The sequence below is a fragment of the Ornithorhynchus anatinus genome, chromosome 16 (genome assembly GCF_004115215.2).
Source record: "Ornithorhynchus anatinus isolate Pmale09 chromosome 16, mOrnAna1.pri.v4, whole genome shotgun sequence".
In the NCBI taxonomy this organism is placed as follows: domain Eukaryota; kingdom Metazoa; phylum Chordata; class Mammalia; order Monotremata; family Ornithorhynchidae; genus Ornithorhynchus; species Ornithorhynchus anatinus.
Window position 1 is genome coordinate 7,835,250 of NC_041743.1, and position 17,352 is coordinate 7,852,601.

General features: G+C 53.2%; 1 protein-coding gene across 1 annotated transcript in view; it reads left to right on the forward strand.

Annotated features, from left to right (window-relative positions):
- Positions 1–15,084, forward strand: part of BRINP2 (BMP/retinoic acid inducible neural specific 2) — a 57,813-nt gene extending 42,729 nt beyond the window's left edge. Inside the window, exons 3-8 of the mRNA XM_001515517.4 lie at positions 131–321; positions 1,414–1,628; positions 6,259–6,364; positions 7,169–7,405; positions 8,909–9,131; positions 9,858–15,084. Coding sequence (XP_001515567.1) covers positions 131–321; positions 1,414–1,628; positions 6,259–6,364; positions 7,169–7,405; positions 8,909–9,131; positions 9,858–11,016 — 2,131 coding nt within the window. The 3' untranslated portion in view covers positions 11,017–15,084. The remainder of the gene's footprint in view (positions 1–130; positions 322–1,413; positions 1,629–6,258; positions 6,365–7,168; positions 7,406–8,908; positions 9,132–9,857) is intronic.
- The last annotated feature ends 2,268 nt before the right edge of the window (positions 15,085–17,352 follow it).

The following is a 17,352-nucleotide window of genomic DNA, read 5'->3' on the forward strand; positions in this document are numbered from 1 at the left end:
ACATTCCAAGTAGTTGACGCAAAATGTCTCCACTCACGGCCTTGACACTAGCCCTCTCCTGGTCTGACTGGACTTTCCTTTAGTCCCTTACCCTGGACTTACCACTTGCTGCCCTTGGTTCTGCTTTTAGAGAGTTTGCCCGTTGGAAGGTGAATAACCTGGCTCTGGAAAGGAAGGACTTTTTCAACTTGCCACTGCCTCTCGCCCCAGAGTTCATCCGCAATATCCGCCTCCTGGGGCGACGACCCAACCTGCAGCAGATCACGGAAAACCTGATCAAAAAATACGGGACCCACTTCTTGCTCTCAGCGACACTCGGAGGTAAGGGCTGAGACGGGGTCAAAATAAGCCAGGTTCGGGGGCTCTAATTCCCTGCTCGGTTCTCTCTCCTTCCTATTCAGGTAGCCTGGCACACATCAATCTACCAATAGCATTTACTGAGCGGGGAGAGGACATGGAAGGAACTGCCTGTTGGATTCAGGACTCTGGCAGGGGCAGAAGATGCCAGTGGCTGCCATGTCCTCCTCGTGGGACTAACACTTGGGGCATGCGTGGCTCAGTGGAAAGAGCACGGGCCCTGGAATCAGGACTCATGAGTTCGAATCCCAGCTCTGCCACTTGTCGGCTGTGTGACTGTGGGCAAGTCACTTAACTTCTCTGTGCCTCAGTTCCCTCATCTGTAAAATGGGGATTAAGACTGTGAGCCCCACGTGGGACAACCTGCTTCCCCTATGTCTACCCCAGCGCTTAGAACAGTGCTCGGCACATAGTAAGCGCTTAACAAATACCAACATTATTATTATTATTATTATCTGTATCACTGGGTACCCAAACCACGGGGAGGGAGGAGTGCTAGACAGAACCAGGGCCTGGGCGATCTCTGAAAAGGGGATGGCTGGGGCGTCATCAAAGGGCACTATTTGGGCCCCGGAGGAAGGACGAAAAGGAGCCACAGTTTGGGACAAAAGTGGCACCTGAAAGACACGAAAGAAGAGACATTCCAAGTGTTGGGGCGGGATGGGCCCCTCACATAAGCTCCTCAAGGGAAAGAATCAGGTCTTCTCCATGTACAGCCTAGGAAGCCCCTCACTTGGTGCCACCAGTCAATTCGTCAATGATATTGACTTAGCATCTACTCAGGGCCAAGCGCTGTACTGAGGGATGCATCAGTGACAAACATGGCATCTCGAGAGGAAGCTCTGCAGCTCTGTAGGATGACCACAGAGCTGTAAGAGGGTGGTAGGTGCAGGGAACGGCAGTGGCTGGGCACGATAAATGGAAGGCAGCTGGCAGGGACAGGTAGCCACCAGGGTACCGGGCCGGATGGCTGCAGAGGAGAGTCAGGGTGGGTGGAGCTTGGTCGGGGGGAGAGGTTTCTCCCAACCAAAGGGGCTGTGGGTATGCCCACTGCAGGGGAGGAGTCCCTGACCATCTTTGTGGACAAGCGGAAGCTGAGCCGAAAGGCAGAGTCGGGCGCAGCCCCCGCGGCTGCTGGGTCCGGCGGAAGCGGGAACGGCACGGCCGTGTCCCTGGAGACCCTGCATCAGCTGGCCGCCTCCTACTTCATAGACCGAGAGAGCACCTTACGCCGGCTCCATCACATCCAGATAGCCACAGCCGCCATCAAGGTAACAACCAAGGAGGGGCTGGGGCTGAGAGGAACCTGGGGGAAGGGGAATGGGAAAGAACAGCTTTCCTCCAGACCAAAACCAAGTATCAAATAATAATAATAACAATTATAATAACAACAGTAACAGTGGTGTGTGTTTAGTGCCTACTTAGCACTGGGCTAAGCCCTGGGGTAGGTTCAGGATAATCAGATGGGACAGAGTCCCTCTCCCACGTGGGGCTCCCAATGCTTTCTGAACTCTGGGCCATTTCTCGTTGGCCACTCAGATTTAAGGCTGGGTGAATTGGATTTAAGACCGCCTTGTAGAGAGTCACTTGCTCACCCTCCCAGGGCCAGTAATAGTGCATGGTTACGGGCCTTTCCTGGGCACAGCATGTTCACTGGGGTGGACCCTCCAGCTTCCCTGCAGCCCAGTTTCTCTGATTGGACCTCTGTCTCGGTGAATTCAAACTGTCAAGATGCTCCCTAGCTCAGGTCTGGACTCACTCTGGAGGAGGGGAGGCTGTCGGTTTCCCCGGAAGCTGGGCTTTAGGCTGGCAAAGCTGCAGTGAATCTCCGTGGACAGAAGCAGGGAAGGTCTCAGGCTATGGGGGCTGTAGTTCTCAGAGCCCCCGATGCCCTGACTTCCTCACTGACTAGAATCTGCCAGTCAAAAGAGTTGCCCAATAGTAATTCATTCTTTCAGTCGTATTTGCTGAGCACTTGTATGTGCAGTCATGGTCAGCCCTCATCTCACACAGGCTCCCAATGCAGTTCTGGTTCAGCTGTAGGGGGGCACAGTTGGACCTCAGCAAGGGCTGCATAAATGCTGACTGTCCAAGGTGGGGGACCGCTGGACAGAAATGCCCCTGGCTACCTGCCCAGTCCTGATTCACTCATCTCCAACCCAGGCCTCGGTGGAAGGCGGGGGGATGTTGGGAGGACACTGATGGACTGAGTTGCCCCAGGCTACCTGACTTGTCTCCAATGCAGGTGGCCCAAGGAGCCTGGACCTCAAAGCTCCGAATTCCAAATACAGAGACACTTCCCAGGGTGGCCCTCCAGCTCACCACATCCTGGGCTTCCCTGGAAGGCTCTCAGCCTCCCAGAGATCCTGCAACCCTGGATCCTAATCCCAGCTCTGCCACTTGCCTGCTGTGTGACCTTGAATAAGTGTCTTCATTTCTCTGTAGCTCAATTTCCTCATCTGCCAAATGGGGATAAAATTCATTCATTCAGTCGTATTTATTGAGCACTTAGTGTGTGCAGAGCACTGTACTAAGCACTTGGGAGAGCACAATACAACAATAAACAGACATATTCCCTTCCCACAATGAAAATACCAGTTCTCCCTGGCCCCTAGACTGTGAGTCCCAGATGGGGCAGGGACTGCATCTAATCTGATTTCTTGCTTGGCACAGAATATGGGCTTAAAAAGTAGTATTATAATATTACTACTATATCACCAAGCCAGATTTGAGTCCCTAGGGCTGGACCCCTTCTCTCAGGACTGGGCCCAAATGGCCTGGCCTCCAGGTAGTGTCCAGGGAGAAAGGAGGAGTTCACGTTGATTTTTGCTCAGTTGCTAATTGCCACTTTCTTGCCAAGGTGCAAGGGAAGATGAGTCACACTCAGTCTTCTCATCACTTAGAAGTGCCGGTCCAGCTGCTCAGAGGCCTTCTCTCCCCCTCCCGCCTCACTGCTTAAGTGAAAGCACACTTCCTTTTCCCAGGAGCTTTCGTGGCCCACCTCACTGCTCTGAGGGAGACCTCTTTTATTTTGGAGGGGTGCCAGGGACCACTGTCCCCCACCCCAATTTCTGAGAAAATAGGTTATAGAGAAGACTCGTTGACCAGATCTGCCCTGTCCTTGCCAGAAGAAACCATGGTAAATGTATTGATTTGCCTTCCTCCCTTCTTCCTTAGGAAGTTCTCTGTAGGAGAGCAGCATTGGTGGGGGTGGGCAGAGTCTCTGTTGTTGGACTGGCTTACAGGCAGAGGACGGTTGTGAAGGAGTGGAGGCGGGCAAGGGGAGGGGAAGCAAGGGAAGAGCCAAGGGAGCCCTGTGGACGTCATGTAAGGTTGGCTGACGGCAAGGGGCTCCCTGGGCTCCAGGTGGGGCTGGGATGACAGAAAGGAGGATTTTCCCAGCTTCCCTCTCCCCAGAGCATCCCTCTTCCTGCACCCCAGGTTGGGATGTGTGGATGCTAAACACCATCACCGACCTTCCACCTGTAATTCTAAGCTTGCATTTGCTCCAGCATTTGCCGTGACAGGGCCTCCACAGGAAGTGTGAGGAAAAGGGGAGTGGATGGGGAGGGGGAACACAGGGCACTGAAGCGAAGGCTAGCAAGCTCCCGTTATTTATGGAAAATTGGACACGCTAATGAAGCTGAGATTCGTCGGGCTCTCTGAAGGCAGGATGCTCTCTGTCAACAGACCAATTAACACACCATTATTTTCCCTTTCTGAAAGCATATCTGAGGCACTCTTTATTCTTGTGTGTGTGAGAGAGAGAGAAAGCTTGCCTTGCTACAAAAATCTCTATCTTTCCTCTCACAGACTCCCTCTCAGCCCCTCTCTCTATGCTCCCTCACCAAGTGCTCCCAACCCCAAAGACTGTAGGTCTGGGATCATATTGGCCATCCAAGATTACTCCATTGCTCAAGTTGGGGAATGAGTAGCAGTTTTGAAGGGGATGCTCCCCTGCCTTCTTTCCCGAGCTTCTCTGCTCTATCTGAATGGAGCCACTAGATCTACTCATGGCAGTTCCACTCGACCCCATACCCGGTCCCTCCTACCTGGCCCCTTAGATACCCACAGAAGAGAAGCAATGGGGCCTAGTGAAAAGAGCCCAGACCTGGGAGCCAGAAGACCTGGGTTCTAATCCCAGCTCTGCCACTTCCCTGCTCTGTGAGCCTGAGCAAGTCACTTAATTTCTCTATGCCTCAGCTCCTTCATCTGCAAAATATCTATTCTTCCCTCTCCTTTGACTGTGAGCCCTATTTGGGACCTATTCATCCTGTATCTACCCCAGCAATTAGTACAGTGCTTGGCACAAAGAAAGCACTTAATACCACAATTATTAGTTGTAGAAGTATTGTACTCACCCCATCCTATCAAACCCCAATTTCTTGCCTCCTGGCCTCAGGTGACTAACTCATTCTCCAGGCCAAGGAAACCAGAATTTCTGATTTCACTTCATTCTGTAACCTGTAATCCCCCTGGAGGATATAGCAGGCTGGTAACTACTGTCGGTAGGCTAGTAGACCGGGATATTTGTTTCAAAGACGGCTCAAACTCTAAGAGGAAGATATTTTTCCTCTCCTTTGGGTAACTTACTTCACTTGGTGGTGAAACTGCTTCTTTGTCTTCGGCCCCTATGGTCAGAAAGGGTGTTGAGAAGAAGAGTCGATGGTGGAGACCTGAGGTGAAAAGCGGTCCATAAGTCCACACTGTCCTCATTACACAATGATTTCAGCACATTTAAAGTCCACGTATTATTCCGCCTGTACTTTAAACATCAGGGAAAACTGATGGGCCAGTTTTATAATATTTTAACGGCTCCACGGTGCTTTAAAATATTACATGGCTATAAGAGTTTATGTATATTTAATATACTTATTAAAATATGCAGTAAGCCCATGGCTGGTTTTCTCTAAGGACGACTCAGTGCCAATGTGGGACTTAAATGTTTAATACTAATAATAATACTCGTAATTCATATTTCTAAAGCACTTTCCATCCTGCGGGACACCGAGTTGTCCCTGCACGGCACCAAGAGGTTGACCAGGCGGCCCCTGGTTCAGGTCCGACTCTCAGCTGGCTGTCTCTGGGACCGTCACCTGCCTCGGCCGAGCCGGCCAGAGACCCGTGAGGCCATACCCGGCTCGTGGGTCCCCAGTCTGTCACAGGGTGTCTGGCCGGCTGATTTTCAGCTGGTCTGGTCCCCATCTGGAGTGGATTCGATACTGAACTCCTAATGGAGTGACCTAGTGGAAAAGGTGTGGGTCTGGGAGTCAGAGGACCTGGGTTCTAATCCCAGCTCTGCTACTGGCCTGCTGGGTGACCTTGGGAAAGTCACTTCTCAGTGCCTCAGTTTCCTCATCTTCAAAATGGGGATTCAATACCTGTTCTTCCTATTCAGACTGTGAGCCCAATGTGGGACAGGGATTGTGTCCACCTGCTTATCTTGCAACTACCTCAGCACTTAGCATGGTGCTTGGCATTGAGTAAGCGCTTAGCAAACATCACAGTGAATATTATTATTATTTTAGGGGTCTTTCCCAGGGTCCCACTGAAGGCCAGTGACCAAGCCGGGATAAGAACTCAGGTCTCCTGACACCCAGTCCTGTGCTCTTTCCACTAGGCCTCGCTGCTTCTCAAGTGCAGATCCGAATATTGAACTCAGTCAATCAATGGTATTTATCGAGTGCTTACCGTTTGCGGAACACTGTGCTAAGCACTTGGGAGGATATGAAGCGACAGATTTGGTAGAAACATTCCCTGCCCACAAAGCACTTACAGTCTAGAGGGAGAAGACTCCACAGGGAGAAGAGCCTGGTTTTGTTAGCTGGCTGCTTGAGCTGCAGAAGCCCGGCTCCTGACCTCATCGTTTTAAAATCCTGCTCTCTCCCCTTCCTTCTCTAGGTCACGGAAACCCGGACCGGCCCTCTGGGCTGCAGCAACTATGATAACCTGGACTCAGTCAGTTCAGTTCTGGTGCAGAGTCCCGAAAACAAAGTACAGTTACTCGGTAAGCCATTTCTCCTGGCCCCTGTCCCACATAACAGTGTGGGAACCGTGCACACGTAGTACGGATCCAGTGTCCTGTACGACGCATGTTCACATATGTGTGGTGGTCTCCACCAGGCCCAGTGATGACTGATGACACTGGTGGTGCAATTTCCCTCAGTGAGTGCAGGTGCGGACCAGTGGAAAGAGCACAGGACTGGGAGTCAGGAGAGCCGGGTTCTAATGTTGCCTCTGCTATTTTCTATGCTGTGTGACCTCAGACAGTTCATTTGACTTCTCTGGACCTCACTTTCCTCATCTAAGAAATGGGTGTTAAATATCTACCCTCCATTCCCCCTTAGAATGGGAGACCCAGGTGAACGGGAACTGTGTTGGATCTGATTATCTGGTATCTACTCCAGACCTTAGAACATAGTAAGCACCTAACAAATACCTCAATTATTATTATAACGGGTTCCACCATGTCCCTTGTTGCTCTGGGGCCTTTGGGACTCCCAGTGCCAGACACTGTTTTCATTTCCCCCTCAGTGCTGGGTTTGTCCCATGGCCTCTGTTCTAAGAGGATCGCCCCATTTCTAACTGGGGACTCCCTTCTCCTTCTGGCTGCCCATTGCACACAACACTGCCCCAGTGTAGAAGCACCCTTCTCTCCCAGGGTGCTCAGCAAGTGGGTTGGGGTGGGCGGTGAGTCCCCAGCTCTGGAGGTGGGGAGGAGTTAACAGTTCACAAGAAGCCCCAAGGTGCCGAGGCCCCGGCAGGCGGACGGGCCGGCCAGTCCCGGCACCCTGAGACTGTCTGTCCCCAGGCCTGCAGGTACTGCTGCCCGACCACCTACGGGAGCGCTTCGTGGCCGCCGCGCTCAGCTACATCACCTGCAGCTCGGAAGGGGAGCTCATCTGCCGGGAAAATGACTGCTGGTGTCAGTGTGGGCCCGACTTTCCAGAATGCAACTGTCCGGATGCCGACATCCAGGCCATGGAGGACAGCTTGGTCCAGATCCAGGAAGCCTGGGTCATCCACAACCAGCAGTTTGAGGACTCAGGTGAGGAAGCCACAAAGCTCGGGCACCCCGCTCCGCAGCCTCGCCCTCTGGGTCCTCCCAGCATTTCTCTGAATCGCTCTGTGGGCCACCCATAGCCTGGTACCTCCTTCCCCGCAAGCGTGGCTCCAGCCAACTTGGAGAACCCATGGGACCCGGCAGCCCAATCTTCCACTCCCCTGCCCATCTGGGTCCCTTCAGACCCACCCTGCCACCTCACCATGGTCCTGACTGGGCCTCGTTGCCCACCAGACCTCCCAGAGGGTCTCTGATGTCAGCACTGGAACAGCGAAGAGAAAATGGGGGAAATCTCTCTTTTGGCACCACCCCTTCTCAAAGCACTAACCCTTCCCCTTTGCCTGCTCCTGGATGGATCCAGCGCTGCCTGGATTATATTTTCCTGGACAGGTCCTGGGGCAGACTCATTATTAGTTGAACTGAGAGCCTTCTAATTGCCAAGACCACTCTTGCTTTCTCAAATGACTCCTTAGAGCCCCACTGAAAGACAAAGGTCACCTCAGCAGGCTTTGCTGGTGAGCCGCAGAAAGGACCCAGCACCTGGCTAAGACCACCCAGCCGGTGAACAGCAGGAAGGGGGAACTGGACACCCTGACTCTGGGTAGCCGCCTGGTGGGGCCACTACTCCCGGGTGGCTTTGCCTCACCTGAGTTGGGTTCAGTCCAGCCAGCCAGCTAACCAGCCAGCCAATCATCCAGCCAGAGACAGAGCACCGAGAAGACAGGGAGTTACTTCCCAAAGGTGAGAACTGGCAACTCCCACAGCCACTGGAAAGAGAGATACAAACCAGTTTAGGATGGAAACAGATGACTTGTAGAGCTTACAAACATATGAACAATGGAGAACTGTTGGGTAAATTGCTTAAACACCCAGCCAACCAAGCCTCACTGTCGGTCACATCATCTTTGAAAATGAAGGGCAGTGTTCTCTCGTTCTCTCTGACTCCATACACACACGCACACAACATATCAGCCAAATCAACCGACAAATTAAACAGCTCTTACTAGAAGGTCGCCTTAGTTTAAGCAAATAAATGGAATCTAGATAAGACAGCAATCCAATCCCTAGTTAAGTGAACGTGGCCACCCGTACCGATTAACCACATTCTGACCCGCGGCCGGTGGCAGACTTCCAAGCCAGACACTGAAATGCTCCCAGTCCTCCACCATTCATCTCCCATTCCATTTCCTCTGGCAGAAGCCACCACTGATCCTCCGCCCCTCCCAGGTCCAGAATGCTGAGTAGTGCCCTGCTCCCACTACCAGATCTCCTCTCCTTTCTTCCCGGACCTCGAGACCCAATGCCAGGCCTCGGGCCGGACCGGTCAATCCCTGTAAAATGACATTCCCCATCGCCGAGCCTTCTGTCCCCTTCCGGGCGCAGGGTGAGGACCCGGCCTCTTGACTTTGACCCCTATGGGTTAAGACGAGGAAGGTCTAGCGGCAGGGTGGTCCCCGTGAACATCCGATCTCTTCTCCTCCACCGCAGAGGAGTTCCGGTCCCTGCTGCAGCGGCTCCCTGGGGACCGCTTCCTGAACACCACGACCATCGCCCAGTTCTGGGCTGTGGACGCCAGCCTGCAGCACCGCTACCAGCAGCTGGGAGCCAGCCTGAAGCTGCTCCTCAAGAAGGCCCACCGCATCGTCCGCCGCCTCTTCAACCTCTGCAAGCGCTGCCGCAGGCAGCCTCGCTTCCGCCTCCCCAAGGAGAGGTGGGCCTGTCCGATGACCCCCCACCCCCAACACGCCCCTCCGCATGGCCCACAACCCCCATCAGGCAGGCTGCCAGGTTTGGTGAGCGTCCGGCTCGGGGCAGATGTTCGCCAGCTTGGGCCGTGAGAGGAGGCTGGGGTGGGGGGGCGGTGAGCCTGGCCGGCACCCCCTGAGTGCCCCTTGGAAAGCTCCTGGCATGGCTGGCATGGGGAGGCCCTCCTCCTTCTGCATCTGGGCTACCCCTGGGAGAAACCAGCCGGCTAGCCCACCAGATCGAGGTCCATCCAGAGGAGATCCAGCCACCCACTTTCTCCAAAGTTGACTTTCCTTTAGATAATAGTAACTGGTGGGTTTATTAATCACCTACCTTGGGTTAAGCACTGTGCAAAGCACTGGAGTAGATACCAAGTGATCAGACAGTGACCGTAGGTCACTGTCCCACATGGGGCTCACCATCTAAGGGGGAGGGAGAATGGGTACTTTGTCCTCTTTTGACAGATGAGGAAACTGAGGGCCAGAGAAGTCAAAGGACCTGGACCAAAGTCACGGAGTGGGCAAGCGGTGGCGTCGGGATTTGAACCAGGTCTCCTGACTTCCAGCCCTGGGCTCTTTCTCCTCAGTCTCGCTGCTCATCAAGGGTGAAGGGTGGCGGGAGAGCGAGGACAGCCGGCCCGGCCCCGCCACGCCCCCCGACCACATATTCTGTGCTATCGTCCCTCCTCCAGGCCAGTTTCCTACTGGTGGCACCGGATCCAGTCCCTCCTGTACTGCACCGAGACCGCCTTCCCGGGGACGTTCCTGGAGCAGAGCCACGGCTGCGCCTGCCCCCGCGACCAGCCGGTCACCATCTCCTCCTCCTCCTCTTCCTCTTCCTCGTCCTCCTCCTGCCAGGGCCCCATCCCCTGCACCCTGGGCGAAGGGCCCGCCTGCGCCAGCTGCGCGGCCGACAACGGCACCCGCTGCGGAGGCTGCAACCCGGGCTTCGTGCTGAGCCAGGGGTTGTGCCGGCCGGAGGCGGCCGAGTCCCCGGAGGCCTTCCTGGGCCTGGAGACGGACCTTCAGGACCTGGAGCTCCGGTACCTGCTTCAGAAGCGGGACAGCCGCCTCGAGGTGCACGCCATCTTCATCAGCAACGACATGCGCCTGGGCGGCTGGTTCGACCCGTCGTGGCGGAAGCGGATGCTGCTCACCCTCAAGAGCAACAAGTACAAGCCCGGGCTGGTGCACGTGATGCTGGCCCTGTCCCTGCAGATCTGCCTCACCCGCAACAGCACGCTGGAGCCCGCCATGGCCATCTACGTCAACCCCTTCGGGGGCAGCCACTCGGAGAGTTGGTTCCTGCCCGTGGCTGAGGGCGACTTCCCGGACTGGGAGAGGACTAGCGTTGACGCGGCGGCCCAGTGCCAGAACTGGACCCTCACCCTGGGCAACAAGTGGAAGAGCTTCTTCGAGACCGTCCACGTCTACCTGAGGAGCCGCATCAAGTCCCCGGACGGCAGTTCCAATGAGACGCTCTACTATGAGCCCCTGGAGACGGCTGATCCCTCCAAGAACCTGGGCTACATGAAGATCAACAGCCTGCAGGTCTTCGGCTACAGCCTGCCCTTCGACCCCGACGCTGTCCGGGACTTGATCCTGCAGCTCGATTACCCCTACACGCAGGGCTCCCAGGACTCCGCCCTCCTGCAGCTCCTGGAGATCCGTGATCGGGTCAACAGGCTCTCGCCGCCTGGCGAGGTGCGGCTTGACCTCTTCTCCTGCCTGCTCCGCCACCGGCTCAAGCTGGCCCACAACGAGGTGGGCCGGATCCAGGCTTCCCTGCGGGCCTTCAACGCCAGGCTGCCCAACCCCGTGGAGTACGAGACGGGCAAGCTGTGCAGCTAGCCGGAGGGGCCGCGCTCGCCACTGCCCTCTCTGAGACAGCCGAGTCGGAGTCTGGGAGCGCTCCCCTTCGAGATGGCCGCGTCCTCTCTGGGACTTGGACCAAGGCCAGCGGGGAGGGAGGGCGGGTGGCCCTCGCCAGGAGACCCCCTCGCCAGGAGACCCCCTCCCCTCGCACCCGCACCCCTGTGCCCATCCAGGCGGCAACATGGCAGACGTGGGCGGGTACCAGCTGGTGCTTTCCAGAGTCAGTGCAGATCAGTGGGCCGAGCTGGGGGGATCTCACCTAAACGCGGCCCCCGAGACCCTCCGATCGGGATCCTCGCCGTCCCAAACCCAGAGCAGCACACGCTCAGCCTCCCCTCTGCTCAGTGTCACTTTTGTATTCTTTTTAACCAGGTGTTTCTAATAATGTGGTCACTTCTCCTTCTCCAAGTTGGTTTTTAAGTCTTTGTATTCTCCTCTTCTGCCTCCCTCATCCCACCTGGAGGCCTCCCACCCCTTGCCCACCACCCTGCCACTGTTCCTGAATGGGGCAAGTGGTTGGGGCATGGGGAAGGGAAATCTGCTTCTTCCTTCAACTACAGACCCGTTCGCGTTTCTCCTCTCCTGGGCAGAACCAGGGTCCCCCCGCACCCTGTGCCCCGCTGACAACCCGCGCCTCCTTCTCTCCAGCAAGAACCGGCCCCCTGAGGCAAAAACTGTTCAGTTAGGAAGAGGTGAAACTGCAAGAGGAGGGGACTTTTCTTTTTTATTTAAAAAAAAAAAAGTATTTATTTTCCAATTGTTTTCTTGTCCAGCCGAGTGACATCCTAGTAACACTGATCTGATTTAGTATATTTTTTAAAAATGCCTTTGGAGGAAAACAAAAAGAGAGAAAGAGGAAAACAATATAGTTCCCTGATTCGCCTGAATTTTTTTAAGCTGCTAATGTGCAATATGTGGTCCGGGCCTGGATGAGTGAGTTGGTGGGTGGACGGATGAGGCTGAGAAGAGGGGTTGCAGGAGGATAAGGTGAGGGGGGAGAGAGAGAGAGAGAGAGAGAGAGAGAGAGAGAGAGAGAGAGAGAGAGAATGTGTGTGTGTGTGTGTGTGTGTGCGTGCGCGCTCACGCACACACGTGCTTACACTCTGCAAGAAGGAAGGAGTGCAAAGTGGCCAGGAAGTCATCTTCCCCTCCCCGTTTCCTTGCTCCAACAACAAAGCCAGTGCTGAGGGGCACTGCTCATGAGCTGGGCATTCTAGGACTGACCCCCGCAGGGCCAGTGGACTAACAGCCTTGCCTCAACATCATCTACTCCCTTGGGATGCTACGTGAAATGTCGGTGGAGGGAGATGCCTCTTAAGCTCTGCCGCCCACCACCCCCTCTCCTCTGTCTACCCCCTGTTGCCAGATGCCCCCCAGACTCTCAGGGGAGACCCCCTAGCCTGAAGTCCCAGGTAGGTGGGAGGGAGCAGAAGAGTAGGATTGAAGGAGGAGGAAGGGGAGGGGTTTAATGGATGATGGAGTAGGGCACTGGGGGCAGGGGAGAGGCAGATCTCCGTTTCCTCCCTTTTGCTGACCTTCAGCTATTTTTTTTTAATTCAGAAAAGCAGCAATAGCCCCTGATATGGAGGAATAATAATTTCCCCCCTGGTATTTTGTGACCTGGTTTAGAAACCTCTTCAGGACCCTGAGATTGCCTCCTCCGTCTCCATCCTTGGTTCACACCCAATCTTTCCAGGGTGTGGGAGGAATATCCAGCCCTTATTTGGGAGCAGGGTACCAGGCAAATACAAAGCATTTGGTTAAGGATCGTCTCTACCAGGTGTTTTGGAATTAGGTGAAAAAGCTCCTTTAGTGAGCCTGTCCTAAAAGTGTCCTAGCTAACATTAGACTGGGCCAAATCACTTGACTTAGTCCACAGGGCTCCAGAGGTCCTAAGAGATAAAGAGGCCCAGGTCACGGCTGCCTTCCGACCTTCCAGTGAAGACTTCTGGGTTGGAAATATGGCCTAACAATATCGGGTAGGGCTCAATTCAGGCATCGTGGAGTCTATTTCTGACTCAGCCGCTGTCACCCTCTGCAAAGTCTCTCTGGGCCTACGGCTTCACTCGTGAAATGGGGCTAACATAGCTGTCATCAGCATCCACAGGACTGCTGAGATGAGCTGGGGGTGGGTGTTGGGGGAAAAGGCTTTGAAAGCATTCAGATGAAAGGTGCTGGATAAGTGCAAAGTGAGTGTGAAAAGTCTGATTTTCTCATTCCATAGATGTCTCCATGTTGTGTGCATGGTTGGATGGATTCTTACCTCCCTCAACAATTGGAGGCCCCCTCCTGCCTCTGGGGTGGGAGTTGTCACCTCTCTTATACAGTTCAGAACGAGACTTGGATGGCGCAAGAGGGAGGAGGCAAGGAGTGCAGTACACGGTTGCCACTACCTAGCCAAAATGGTAGCGTCCCAGGGTTTGTCAGACCCCCGGGATGCTGCCCACTAACATGGCCATCCGACTGCTCCTCGTATCCGCAGCGGGTTTCCTCTGTCGAACTTGGGAGGCTGTCGTGACACGAGTCAGGGGTCTGGGTTTTAGAAACACACTGGACAGGTCTGTGTGGGTGAGGCGTGATTTTTCAAGATCATCATTTGGGTAGAAAAAGGTATTTGGGGCTCAGATCTGCTCTAGACGAGCCCCATGCTGAGCTCCAAACTAGCGCTCGCAGGACTGTGGCCAGGCCAGACATACCAGACCTATGGCTCGGAGCTCCCCCCGCCCCTGTGCCCACTTCCATGCCCACCCCAGGCACCGAGTGCTCACCCTCCCATCCGTCCAGCAACCCGGGAGCTCATGCTGGGCTTCCGCAGCCCTGAATCCATCTCTCACATACACCCATAGGGCTACTGTCAAAAGGGCCGGCTCCCAGGCAATAGATCAGTCAATAAATAGATGGTATTTATTGAGCACTGACTCTGTGCAGTCTCCAAAATGCAATCTGCCTGCCCAGGCCCCGACCTCTCGAACTTCAGGGCAACTGGGGAACTTTGCAACATAAAATCGCTGGTAGCAAATTCCCTGTCACCAACATCAGCCTTCTCAGCCACCCATGGATGGTATCTTCCCACCAGTAATTACACCTTCACAAATGAAGGACAGCTAGGTGAATATCTCCCTCTCCCTATATGTGTATATACATATATGCATATGTATATATCTATATATATAAAATACATCTGGCTTATGACACAAGAGCCACTAAAGCCAGGAAGCCAAAGGCAGGTTCCATGGGCTGTTTGCAACCTGTTTGCCCCATCAGTCAATTGCCTTCTCCCCATCTGCTCTAGGAGTGAGCCGGTTACCGTTCTGAAGCTGAGCTGAGATTGTGAGCCTCTCATGGGCAGGGATTGTCTCTCTTTGTTGCTGAATTGTACTTTCCAAGTGCTTAGTATAGTGCCCTGCACAAAGTAAGCCTTCAATAAATACGACTGAAGGAACCAATGAAAGAATTGGCCAACAGACATTCCTAATTTCAATTAGGATTGCAGAGAACTAAGCTCATGACCAGCTCTCATCATCATCATCGATATCAAGTATGGTGATGACACCAACAAACAACCCTAGAAGTGCTCCAATCTCAGCTACTCCTCTTATATTTCTTTCGAGAAAGCAGTCTCACCTTCAGGGACCCGGCTGGGGCGAAGGGGGCCGGTCTTGGCGGAATCAGACCGGAGACTGCCAGCAGAATGATGTCAAAGCCGCAGGCGGGTTTGGGGAATGGTGGAGGAGGTCAGCTGTGTGGGGAGAGCCAGGTGGTCACGAGGGGGTCCTCCTGGGAGCAGAGATGAAGATGATGCGAGTTGATGGAGGCCCTCCCTCATGGAGATGGGAGCCACCGTCCTCTCTATTTCTTGGAGGCTGCCAATGGCCTATTCTGGGTGTGGTTGCAAATGAAAGAAATGTCAGCAGGAGAGTGTCAACACTGGAGGTCCTGGCAAGAAGGACAAAATCTCAGGGCACTGATGTGTTCTGAGAAACCACAAACAAGAATTGCAGCCTTTTTTATGATTCCAAATAAATAATGTACCATATGGATTAATATGGATATCTCCAATATTAACTAATACAACTAAAATGAATAGTATTACTAATATGATACATGCATGCACACTAATTCATTAAGAACTGATGAGTTCAGTGAATTAATTCTACATCAATGCCTGGTACCTTGCCATAGAGGGCCCAGGCTGGCCTTGCCTTTCCCAAAGGTTGGGAACTGTCCTGAACAGAAGGAAGGTGAGAGCCTGAAAGAGGTCACCTAGAAACACTGAAATGCCTCCTCTAGAGCTCTTTAAAACCTAGGAGTTATACCCATATGTTGGGTTGGTTTCATTGCACATGTTCTTGCCTGGAGGGAGAAAGGTTGGATTTGAGGACCCTGAAACGACTCTTCTAGGACTGACTGTCTAAATTGAGACTCTTGGCTTCCAGCAAACCATCAATCAGTGGTATTTAACTGAGTGCTTACTGTGTGCAGAACACTGTACTAAGTGCTTGGGAAAGTACAATACAATAGAGTTGGTAGACAGTCCTGTTTCCACTGTGACTTGTGAAGCTGGGTATTCAGAAAAAGTAATAGCAGAATTTATTGAGCGTTCACTTATGTGGTGTGCTGTACTATGTGCTTGGGAAGTGCAGAATAAAAAATTGACATGTTCTCTGCCCACAAGGAGCTAACACTCTAAAAGAAAAGTCAGACATATTTTCAACGGGAAAAAGTAGTTTTTGACAAGGGAAAAAGAAAACGGTATCAGGCACCACAAACCCTAAAGATAACATAACAACAGCACAAGGAACAATCTTTTGCATGCACAATGTGGCTGGGACTTTGGGTCTCACACTGGCCTTTTCAGTCACCCACATTCTTGGGTGAACATCACCATTGGTGGTGTCTTCTTCCAATATGCAGGACAACCACATATGCATATCTATGAAGTGGGATATCAGAATGTCACCGGGAACAGAAAGGAAGGCCAGGGGATTTGGGTTGGGGAAGGTGGGAGGCAGGGAGCAGAGGGATTCCTGGAGGTTGTCTCTTTGGGACGGTCAGGGCTTATAGGTCACAATTTCATGAGCTCCTTTCATCTCTGCTCAAGGCTGAGTGCACCGTTTCCCAGCCATCTTTCAATTCAGAGCAGCAGATTCTCACCCTGAAATCGCAGGGTCTGGTTCAGTAGAAGTAGTAATGTTATTTACTAAGAAAACACTGGGTGCAGTCCACTGTATTAAGCTCCTGGAAAGTACAAAACCAACAAGTGACATATATCCTGCCCAGAAGTTGCTTATACTCTAGTCGGGGAGAGGAAACCCTGCACCTTTAGCCTTTTGCTGGAAGTTTAGTTTTCATTTTAGGTGCACTTGCCCCATGCCCCATACTCTGTCACCCCTGCTGTGGGTGCTCCTGCTGGAGCACGGAGTGCAACGGGCAAATAGGTGGATGCGTGCAGTGAGTTATGCATGCGTGCAGTGAGGATGCGTACTTTGCCGGCAACAAGAAGGATGGGACTAATAATAATGATGATGGCATTTGTTAAGTGTTTACTATGTGCAAAGCACTGTTCTAAGCCCTGGGACTAGAACCCTTGCCTCCTGATTCCCAGAGCAGTGTAGTACTAGAATTTATTGAGCTCTCACTGGGAGCAGTTTGCTGCACTAAACCCCAGGGAAAGTAAGATAGAAGGCCGGGACACGCCCCCTGCCCACAGGTTCTTACACTCATCAGTCCTATGGCTCTCCGTTACCTCTCTACAACCCTCAGTCAGTCAGTGGAAGTAACAGGGACCCAGTGGCCTTTCAGCTGGTGCTCTGCTCTCTCAGTTCCACACTCCTATCCTGAAGGTCCTGTTGGCCAGTCAACTTCTACATGGGCAAGACAATCCATCTCAACATGGTGTAGTGGATAGAGCATGGGCCTGGGAGTCAGAAGGTCATGGGTTCCAATCCCATCTCCGCCACCTCTCTGCTGTGTGACCTTGGGCAAGTCACTTCACTTCTCTGTGCCTCAATACCTCATCTGTAAAATGGGGATTAAGACTGTGAGCCCCATGTGGGACAGGGACTGTCCCCAACATGATTTGCTTGTATCTACCCCATAGCTTAGTACAATGCCTGGCACACAGTAAGTGCTTAACAAATGCCACAATTATTATTACCTGCTGGAGCTGGTCATAAGGAGGAGTCCAGGGACCAACAAGAGGTCCCTTTCTTCCAACTGTAGCAAGGGGCTCAGAGGATAGGTGAGACTCCATTCATGGACAGGGATCTAGGCTATAGGAAGACAAAACCTCTTGCTTGCGTGTGTAACAAG